Source organism: Erinaceus europaeus, chromosome 2 (assembly GCF_950295315.1).
Source record: "Erinaceus europaeus chromosome 2, mEriEur2.1, whole genome shotgun sequence".
Lineage (NCBI taxonomy): Eukaryota > Metazoa > Chordata > Mammalia > Eulipotyphla > Erinaceidae > Erinaceus > Erinaceus europaeus.
The window spans coordinates 177,336,386-177,347,850 of record NC_080163.1 but is presented as its reverse complement, the minus strand read 5'-3'; the positions used below and the strand labels follow the sequence as shown (position 1 = coordinate 177,347,850).

The 11,465-nt window shown below is 42.5% G+C and overlaps 1 protein-coding gene across 1 annotated transcript; it reads left to right on the top strand.

The window, feature by feature from the left end:
* Positions 1-342: 342 nt before the first annotated feature.
* LOC103128565 (cytochrome b-c1 complex subunit Rieske, mitochondrial) lies at positions 343-6,700 on the top strand. The gene is made up of 2 exons (XM_007539445.3): positions 343-616; positions 5,817-6,700. The coding sequence occupies exons 1-2, from the start codon at positions 403-405 to the stop codon at positions 6,425-6,427; spliced, it is 825 nt and encodes a 274-aa protein (XP_007539507.1). The 5' UTR covers positions 343-402; the 3' UTR covers positions 6,428-6,700.
* Positions 6,701-11,465: the final 4,765 nt, after the last annotated feature.

Sequence of the window (11,465 nt, the reverse complement as noted above, 5' to 3'; positions counted from 1 at the left end):
TTGGCAGGATGATCCATACCCCAGCCTGTTTCTCTCTTTCCCTAGTGGAGCAGGGCTCTGGAAACGTGGGGCTCCAGGATACACTGGTAAGGTAGCCCGGGGAAGTCCGGTTGGCATCATGGTAGCATCTGTAACCTGCTGTCTCAAAAAGCATTAATAAGAACAAATCTAGAGAAGGTAGCCGAGACTGAGCTCTTCTCCCTCCGTCCTGCCCACAGCGTTTACCTGTAGCCCCGCCTCTGACGCAGAGTCCCTCGGCATAGATGCGCCCCGCCCTGCAGGGATCCGCTTTGGTCTGCGTGCTGACGTCATGGGTCCCGCGCTTCCTGCGCCCTGTCGCGCCTGCGCGGCAGGGGGAAGGTCGTCCCTGTGACCGGCTACGCGGTTGTAACAGTCGTAGCCATGTTGTCTGTTGCCGCTCGCTCGGGCCCGTTTGCGCCGGTCCTGTCGGCCACTTCCCGCGGGGTGGCGGGCGCGCTGCGGCCCCTGTTGCAGGCCGCGGTGCCCGCCACCCCGGAGCCGCCGGCGCTGGACGTGAAGCGGCCCTTCCTGTGCCGGGAGTCGCTGAGCGGCCAGGCCGCGACCCGACCTTTGGTCGCCTCCGTGGGCCTCAATGGTGAGCGGGGTGGCGGGGAGCGAGCCGGCGCTCCGGGGTCCTTCTCTCCGAACCCGGGTTGCTGCTGGGGAGCGGGCGGCCTGCGGGGTAGTGGAGTGAGGCGGGGCGCAGGGGGTCCGGCTCGGCCACCACTCGACCTTGGGCAGGTCTCCACTTCCGGCGCTGCGGGGACCCGATCCGTCCCGACTCCGCCGGCGCTGAGTCTGGCAGACGCGACTTGCGCCTAAGCGGCGGAGTCTTGGTCCTAACTTGAGCCTAAGCGGCAGAGTCTTACAACCCCTTTCCCGCAGCCCCTTTGACGGGGGGAAAGGGCTGAACGTTTTCCTTGAGTGCTGAGTACTAGAGCAGCCTGTGAGCTCTGGTGGAAACTTTGTGCCGAGTTCGCTTAGCACGTTTCGGAACTACACACACTCTCTCTCTCGGAACTACACTCTCTCTCTCTCTCTCTCTCTCTCTCTCACACACACACACACACACTAGCTAACTCTAACGTTTGTTCTCTTAGCACGTTTCAGAACCGCACACACTGTCACACACTTTCTCTCACAGACACACACACTGTCTCTCTCTCACACAGTCTGTAGATGGAACGTTCCCTTAACACGTTTCGGGGGACACCCCCCCAGTATAGTGACCCAGCCCTTCGCTAACCTCATCTTTCGCCACCCTTCCTCCTTCCCACCCAAAAGATGGAGCAGTACTACAGGCCCCAAGGGGTAAAGTATCGAGCATTGCTTTCAGCCACCGGACCCAAGGCGTTTCCACACCACAGTCAGTTTAATCCTGAAGAAGTTTAATCAGGTAGATGCTGGTCTTCCCATTTGACAAGTAAGATTCCAGTAAGGGAAGGTTACACACCCTTTACCAGACAGCGTGGGGCTCCTGTTAGTGAGTTTCATACCCCGTGTCAGCAGACCCCACTTTTATCTTCTGTGCTCCTCTGCCGACCCTGTTTGGCAACCTGTGGGCTGTGCTTGTGCTCATGCTCCAAACGCATGGGAAGATTGCTGGTGTCTATTTATCAAAGAACAAATCTTTGTCTTTGAAAGAACAAATCTTTATGTAAAATGTATTAAAGTCAATAAAACTGGGCTCTTAGTCTCTACAAGGTAAATCTACTGCGTTATGTGCATTGGCTCCCACTGTGGAGTTACAGTCTCCACCTGGCTAACTTGATTTTATTGTGTTACCTACCTGGCTTCATTCAAGTTTGATTTGATGACGCTTGCCATCCATGCCAGCCCATTTGCCCCCACTTTATTCTGCCGTTCTTGACCCAGTTCTTACTATTTTCCTCTCACTTAGTTTTTCTACATATTCAGTTCTTAGCCAAATCAGGATCAGGTCAATGCAGTTTTATATTTGCAGATTCGTGTGTGTGTGTGTGTGTGTGTGTGTGTGTGTGTGTGTGTGTGTGTGTTATATAACAGGTTCTACTCTGAATTGTATTTATTTATTCAAGCTCTTGAGCTTGAAGACAGAATATCTGCTTTGGGTTTCTTTCACAACATTGAACTTTGTACTCAGCGGCACAGAATATCTAAATAAAATAATAAAGTGACTCTGTTGTTAAGGGGTACAGATAGGCTTTTGGGGGAAGTTTCAGTTCCACAGTTTAGAAGCATATTTGGAATTTATTAAATGACTAAAGGATTGTACTTAAAAATTGGAGGTTTACCTGACTTCCAAGCTTTTTTCGCTTGTAGTTTAAAGTAATATTAAAATATATCAGATTAGTGGGAAAGTTAGGTTAGTAACAACAGAGAGCATGAGGTGGGAGAGCTTGGTCAAAAGGTTCTTGTGAGTATCTGATTTTGTTTTAGTTTAGAACTAAATCTACCATCTTTATTACCAAAGGTTATACCTAATAAGGCTTATTTCTATATTTTTCAGAGAAACAGAAGGCAGAGAGGGTGAAAGAGACCATGGCACTGAAGTTTCTTTTGTGAGGTTGTTGCCAGGCTGTAAAGTGAATCACACTTGCCAGAGCAATGTGTACTCTATCTCTCCTTCTCTCACTAATAACTTTTTTTTAATTACATGAGCTGAGTACCAACACAGCTCTATTTTGTTGGTACTCAGCTCATGTAATTAAAAAAAAAGTTATTAGTGAGAGAAGGAGAGATAGAATACACATTGCTCTGGCAAGTATGATTCCTGGGATTGAACTCTGACCTCGTGCTTGAGTCTGAAATTTTATCCACTAAAAACCAACTCCTGGTACTCAGCTCATGTAAATTTTAGAGAGGATGATTTTGGTGACATGGCAAGTTTAATTTCCCAAAATAAAATGTAACTTGCTATATAGAGTGGGGAAAGACTATTGGGATTCTTTGCAACACAACCTCTGGTTAAGATTGTCAGGTCAATTTTGTTTGTTTTTTTGTAGGAAAAACCTGGTTTCGTACATGGGAAAAACAATATAAATTCAAAAGCAAATCAGTTCTTCTGAGTGGTTTTGTATGTTTCCATGTATGTTGTCACATGGCTGAGACTTGACAGTAACTTTTAATGTAAAAGTTTGAACTTTGGTTCCTCATCTAAAAGATGATATATATCTTTTCTGTGTAATCCCAGATTCTGTTAGGGAATAGTAATTCATATTTGGTTCCAAATCCCACACACGAAGGGACTAGCATAACATACATAATGTCACTTAAGTCATAGTGTGAATCTTAGGACACATATGTGTCCTGTCCAAAAATTGTTGAGTTGGTCAGAAAAGTATATAGTGACTTTTAATAAATTTCAGCAAGTAGCTTCTATAAATGACCTAGAAAAGTACTTGCATTGGGAGTCAGGTGGTAGCGCAGCAGGTTAAGCGCACATGGCGTGAAGCATGAGGATGGGCGTAAAGATCCCCGTTCAAGCCCCTGGCTCCCCACCTGCAGGGGAGTCGCTTCAGGTGTCTTTCTCTCCTCTCTGTCTTCCTCTCCTCTCTCCATTTCTCTGTCCTATCAAACAATGACGACATCAATAACAAGAATAATAACTAAACTATAAAAACAAGGGCAACAAAAAAGGAAATAAGTAAATATTTTTTAAAATATTTTTTTAAAAGTACTTGCAGTGCTATAAATTTTGTTCAAGTATAGGATGAAACAGTGTAGGCCAGGTGATTGCATCTTGAATGAAAATGCATTCTATGTTATTTCTTTTGGAAATAATTTTTGAAAAGTGAGGATTTGTGTGTGTGTGTGTGTCTGTTGAATATTTTACTTGATAGGACAGAGAGAACTTGAGAGAGGAAGGGGGAATAAAAAGGGAAAAAGTAAACTGCTTCAGTCCTCATGCTGCACCCCCTGCAGGTGAGGACTGGGACTTGAACCCAGGTCCTTGCAGATGGCAACATGTGCTCTCAACTGGGTACACCACTGTCCAGCCCCTAAAGTAAGGAGTTTTAAATGTCCTCTCGTTTCTAAGGGGCCCTTGTAAGTTTTCCTAAAATCACTATATATAATTTGAAAAAGGATTTTCTTCCTGTAATTATGTAAGTTTATTATAGTATTATTTATTCATTTTTATTTGATAGGACTGAGAGAAACTGACAACACATGTTACCATGCACAAGACATAGCTTTAAGCCCCTTACAGGTGGGAACTAGGGCATGAACTTGTGTCTTTGTGCATGGTAATGTGTGTTCAACCAGGTGCATCATTGCCCAGCCCCTTTTAAAAACTTAGGAAACAGAAGGACACAAACCTTTTTTTTCTTCTTCTTCTTAAAACAAAAAACCTCTTGCATCCTAAATACTGAATAATACATAAAAATGCATAAACAGCATTTGCTTACATTTATTTGATTTAAACATTTTCCTACATTTGTGTTGCAGTATTAGTGTCCCAGTTGAGGGACTCACTGCAGTGACAGAAGATAAAGACCATACATTTAGAGAAGTTGCTGTCTTTCATGGAAGGGGGATAAGTGAGAATTTTAATCTTTTTTTTTCTTTCTTCCCTGTACTAAATTATAATAGCTGGTTCTTTTGTAGATTTCATTTGACTTTTGATAGCTGCATTATCCTGTTAAGATGGCCTTCTCTGTCAGTTTGTGACTTTACAAGGTGCTAAAGTAATACTAACATATTCTGGAGTCTGAAATATATGTCTTTAAATTTCCTGCAAGCACTGTTCACAGAAAATTATAAGAGACTCTTTGAATAACCATTATGCTATCTACTCCTGAAGAAAATTATTTTTGCCTCCAGTGTTATTGCTGGGGCTCTGCCTGCACCACGCTGCTGTTCCCAGTGGGTATCTCTCTCTCTCTCTCTCTCTTTCTCTCTCTCTCTCACACACACACACACCTTTTTCCTTTCTTTTAGAGCAAGGGATTAAAGAAAGTTACAGCTGCGAGCTTAAGAAGCTTTCTTCCTGCAGGTGGGATCAGAGAGTTGAACCAGAGTCCTCCTGCATAATAACTTGTGGGCACCCAGACCCAGAAAAGCATAAGTCTTTCAGAGAGGTAAAAAGGTAGACATTTAGTTTAATGAAATGATTACATCACCTTATTATGTGAACCAGGTGAAGTTTCAGAGTCTACTCTGGTCAGAAAATATGGTAGGCATTTAGCATTAAGTGTATAGTATGTCTTGTCAGGTTGTCTATTTTCTCTTTTTTTTTTCTTTTTGAGATTATTCATTGTCATCAGGTAATAAATAATATTATACTAAGTTTGGTAATAATAAGTCACTGCTATTATTTTTATATTTAGTAGCTATTTTTTCCTCCCCTCTCCTCATCTATTGAGAGGGGAGAGGGAGAAAAAGACACTGTTTAACTGCTTGTGAAGCTTCCCCCTCCCCACATGTGGAGACTGGGAAGTTGAGCCTGGATCCTTGCTGTACTGTGTACACTCTACTAGGTGTGTCACTACCCTGACCACTGGAGACTTAAAATATTGCTGTTTAACTTAAAGTTTAATGCACTGACTTAGGACTTCAGAATCAGTAGTGTTTAGTAAGTTGAAGGTCGATTTACACATATTTTATGATTTCATACCAGTATGACAGGTAGTGGTTGACTTCATTTCATTTTTAGAGTTTTAAATGCTGACTAGAAATAGAAGACCAGTGAGTCCTACCTTTCACTTTTTTTTTAAATTTTATTTTGCCTATTAATCAATACAAGTCTTATTTCCTGATGTGTATCCCTTTCAGATTATTTTCTAATTGTTTTTAAACCTTTGTTTGTCTTACAGTCCCTGCTTCCGTTCGGTATTCCCATACAGACATCAGAGTGCCTGACTTCTCTGACTATCGTCGTTCTGAAGTGTTAGATAGTACAAAGTCTTCAAAAGACAGCAGTGAAGCAAGAAAAGGTTTTTCCTATTTGGTAACTGCAACAACTACAGTGGGTGTTGCATATGCTGCCAAGAATGTTGTCTCCCAGTTTGTTTCCAGCATGAGTGCTTCTGCTGATGTGCTAGCTATGTCAAAAATTGAAATCAAATTATCCGATATTCCAGAAGGCAAGAACATGGCTTTCAAATGGAGAGGCAAACCCCTATTTGTGCGCCACAGAACCCAGAAGGAAATTGATCAAGAAGCTGCAGTTGAAATGTCCCAGTTGAGGGACCCACAGCATGACTTAGATCGAGTAAAGAAGCCTGAATGGATTATCCTGATAGGTGTTTGCACTCATCTCGGTTGTGTACCCATTGCAAATGCAGGAGATTTTGGTGGCTATTACTGCCCTTGCCATGGGTCACACTATGATGCATCTGGCAGAATCAGGAAGGGGCCTGCACCGCTCAACCTTGAAGTTCCCTCATATGAGTTCACCAGTGATGATTTAGTTGTTGTTGGTTAGAGACCTGGACTCAAGTCATAGGCTTCTTTCAAGTTTCATGTCACCTCAGAAAAGCTGAGAGTAAGCTTTCCCTACTTCAAGTTGATTGGTGTGAAATATTTACAAATTACTAATAATGTATTTGCAAACGTTAATATGTAGTAGAACTTAATGTTGAATACTTTCACTCATTTAATAAAGTCACTGTTAAACATTGTTAAGCTCAATCAGACTTGAAAGAGTACCATGTGATCATTAATACTCATTAAAAATTACAGACTGGTGTGCAAGTTATTTGTGAAATCTTTCATTGACTTTCTCATATTGTGTTAGTTTCATCAGAACTCTTGATTGGCATGGGGTAAATTTGGTTGGTCATTCAAAGTCCTGGGAGATGTTTATGATTTTGACAGGAATAATTGTATTCTGGTTCCCTTCTCTTGCAAATGAGGTAGCCACCCTCTTTGTATGATAGTGTTGAATGTTAGCAGCTCTAGAGGTTTAGCCCCAGCTCTGATTCCCTGTGGGAAAAGTTGGAATATAACCTGAAGGAAATAATGGAGCTGTATTTCTATCATCTGGCATGCCCCCAGGTATTTACGTCCCCTAGACTGATGTACTCAGTCTGTCAAAGGAAATAAGTAGTGCAGAATTTACTAATGTGGGGACTTTATCGGTGTAAACATTTATGTATTTATTATTAAAAATATATTTTTAGATTTTACCACCAGAGTTATCTCTTATCTATCTGAGACTTAGTCCCTGCACAAGGAATCCAACTCTTAGTGGCCATCTTTTTTTAGAAGAGAAATTGAAAGGAGAGGGAGAAATACCTACAGACCTGCTTCACTTCTCATGGGCTTCTTGCAGGTGGGAACTGGGAGTTTGAACCTGGGTCCTTGGGCATGGTAATTTGTGTTCAACCAGTTGTGCTACCGCCAGGTCCCTTGGTATATACTTTACGTTCATAAAAGTGTTTCTTGGTGAAGTTCAAGGGGATAATAGTAAATGAAAATGCAGCTTCTAATTAGAAGGTGAATTATTAAACCTAGAGTAGGAGATTTGAGGCATTCATCAAATCTGTGGGGCCGGGCAGTGGTATACCTACTTCATGTGCAAGTGCCTGGGTCCCCACTTGCAGGGGGGGAAGCTTTATGAACAATGCCACAGGTGTTTCCATCTACCCCTTTTCTCTTGTTTTCTCTATCCATATCCAATAAATAAGAATTTAACAAATCTGGGTGACAATTTTGTCATCCTGTGTGAAATGCCAAAAGACTACTGTATTAGAGACATGTATGTATAGTCATGTGGTGATGGACAGAAATGGAATGCTTGCAGGTCCTTTGATGTTTCATCAACACTTTGTACTGGAATTGACACATTTGGTGGACTGCATAGGTTTTTCATCATAGTTTGACAGTATCTAACCAGTTTCTTGAGTTTTTTGAGTAAAATACTTCATGCAACTTTGGTAACTAGTGATTATGTGAATACCAGCTTTTAAATTAACTGAAATAAAGTCCTAGATCCCTAGAAGGAGGTGAACAATAATAGCAGGTATCTGACCAGTTCAGGGGGCCAGGTGGTGCCATACCTGGTTGAACACACATACCGTGTTGGAGGACCTGGATTTGAGCCCCTACTCCCCACTTGTGGGTGTGGGGTGGGGAGCTTCATAAGCAGTGGAACAAGTCTGCAGTTGTCTTCCATGTCATCCCCTCACCTCTCAATTTCTTGCTGTCCTATCCAAAAAATAGGTGGGGGGCCTCTTGGAACAGGAGGTTCCTAGTACTGGCATCAAGCCCCAGCAATAACCCTGTTGGCAATTAATGAAGGTAAGTATCTGGCCAGTTAGTAAGATGACCTTTTCATTTTTCTATTTTTTTTTCACTTTTGTGACCTCTGTCCTCAAAAAAAAAAAAAAAACACTTCATTCAGAAAGAGATAGGAAAGACACCAGGGCATTAGAGCTTGCTTATGTTTCTTGCACTGTAAGAACCTGAACCTGGGCTGAGTGCATGGCCAGGCATATGTGTTAACCAGTGAACTGTTACGTATTTTGGTATTAGGATATTAACATGTATTTTTTTAATATTATTCTCTTTTGTTGACCTTATTATTTTATTGTTGTAGTCATTGTTGGATAGGACAGAGAAATGGAGAGTGGAAGGGAAGACGGGGGGTTGGGGAGGGGGAGATAGTCATCTGCAGACCTGCTTCACCACTTGTGAAGCTGGGGGCTTCATCCAGGATCCTTATACTGGTCCTTGCACTACATTTGCTTAACCTGCTGTGCTACCGCCTGACTCCCAACATGTATTATGAGGAATAATTACTGAGACAATAGATGCATAACTTCATTATACTTTAAAAATAGATTGTGGAAAGTAGCCTTTTAAATCTTTCATTGTTATAGATGATTCATATTATTTTGGTCTTCATGAACATTCCTTTGTAAAATTTGAGCATGTAGCATTTAGTATTTGTAATATATATGGCTTGGGGTCAGAATGTACTCTTAGTACCCTCATTTTTCTAAACAACAGGACATTCTATTTATCTAAATTCCAGAAGCCATTTTTCATTTACACAATGCTGAAACTACCTTTTGTTTATGTTTTTAATGTCATTAACTCAAAATACAGGCATTTGCCAGAATGATTATCTTTGACTCTTTGTTCTAACAAACTTTTTTTGTTTTAATTTTTTATTTATAAAAAGGAAACATTGACTAAACCATAGGATAAGAGGGGTACAACTATACACAATTCCCACCACCAGAACTCTGTACCCCATCCCCTCCCCTGATAGCTTTCTTATTCCTTAACCCTCTGGGAGTATGGACCCAAGGTCATTGTGGGATGCAGAAGGTGGAAGGTCTGGCCTCTGTAATTGCTTCCCTGCTGAACATGGGGAACATGTCAACACAGGTCAATCCATACTCCCAGCCTGCCCCTCTCTTTCCCTAGTAGGGAAAGACTGGGGAAGCAGGCCTCCAGGACACTGGGGTTGGGTTGTCTGTCCAGGGAAGTCTGGTCGGCATGCTAGATTCTAACAAACTTATTGCCCATTTGCTAATGACTCCCTAGACTTTCTGTGAGCTTTCAAACTCCTATTTATCGGCTTTCTGAACATCTGTGCATATATTAACACATACATTAACACTTTTAACTTAAAATGTCCAAAAAAGAAAGCCCCTTAAGCCATTTTCAGTGTTTATCATAGGTAATTATCTTTCCACCTATGTTATAAAAAATTGGTTTTCCTTGTCTCCATTTTCATAACTTTCTCCCTTAGTAGTTACCAGGGTTAGTACTGGTACTAGGACTCCACCACTCCTGGCAACTCCCCCCCCCCTTTTTTTTTTGACAGAGGGTAAGGCAAAAAGAGGAGCAGAGACAGAAAGACAGCTGCAGTGCTGTTGTAGATGAAGCTACCCTCTTGCAGGTGGGATCCTGGGGTTTAAGCCTGGATCCTCAGACATGGCAGCTTGGGCTCTACTTTATGTGCTCACCAGTCTGTCCCCTGGGTTTTTCTTGTTTTCACTTAGTCTCCTTTCTCTTATTTTAGCTAGGTTATCCTCTATTTGCCCTTCAGGATTGCTTAGGTATAGTTCTCTAGTTAAATTATTTACTTTTCAAATGTCCTCCTTGATCAATCAGGGCATATTCATCTAGATACATAGATGAATATGCTGGGAAATTGTGCAGAGGCAGTCACATCTGCCATGTTGTCCCCTCGGGCTATTGCTAGTTCCTGCAAGAGTTGGGACATTCTCGGATAAATAAATACTAAAAAAAAAAAAAAAAAAAGTTCCTGCTTCCCTATACCTTAGAGTCTTTGTTAAAAGATAAGTTCTTTTTCCCCATGAATCACCCAGGACCTTCCAGATAACGGCTGATTACCATGACAAATAATAATAAATAGGAAAAATACATCCCCCAATACTCAGTTGGCTAAGGCACCAAACATCTTTTTCTATAAAAAATTCAAATCAGATGCCCTGCTAACCACGAGAAGCAGATTGTTTGTGTTTCTTCCACAGGAATCCCGGAAAAAAACATCTGGACCCTTGCACACTCTGACATCACCAACTAGACCCCCCCAAAACCCTAGATGTCACCTGATGTGATCTGAAGAACCTGATTCACAGACTCCAAGGACAGAACTTTCTACTGCCTGTCTGCCTTTCCTGCTTCTGCTTTGCCTGTCACGTTTTGGCGGTTCCAGCTCACTCTCTACAGAAAAGCAGGATTCCAGCGGCTGTCCTTCCTCATGCAGCATTTCATCCCCTGCCATTTCTCCCCCTAGTCACCTACTTTGGACTGAGACTTCTATCGGACTTGCTGGTATACCCTTTGGACACTTTAGACAATTTTACAGCAGCTTCCTTCCATTCACGTTTCTGGTTTTTCATAGACTGACCCTGAGTAGTTCATAGACTTTACAGACTGTTGCCCTGGCCATTAGATAAAAGGAAAGGGGGAGACGCTGGGAAATTGTGCAGACGCAGTCACATCTGCCATGTTGTCCCCTCGGGCTATTGCTAGTTCCCGTGAGAGTTGGGACATTCTCGGAGCACCTGTTCCACCATGTTGTGCCCTCAGGGCATTGTCTATTCCCCACAATGGTTGCGGTGCTCTGGTTGCTCCTCCCCCTTCCCATTCTCACAAGAGTTGTTATCCTACACTGGAGTATTGTGGTCACTCCTCCGCTTCCCATTCTTGCGAGAGCTACTCCCATAAAATCCCTTCTTCCACACCTCGCTCTCTTGCCGGCGCTTCACTTCGGTGTTTAGACACAGGAAAGGTTACTGTGTGAGGCGGCCATTTTCGCTACCTCCGTGTGGCCCAACCTGTTTCTCACCCAACTCTGAGGTGCCAGCGCAAATAAAGATTTGTGTTTCTTCTTCGTTACGGATCTCCTCTCTCTTCTCCACGGCGCAGCCCAACATATATATATATATATATTTTTTTTTCTATTGTAAACTCCATTAATCTGATTTGTCTCCCCATCACTGAACTGAGGGAACTGGATCCCATGGCAGTTACTCAGC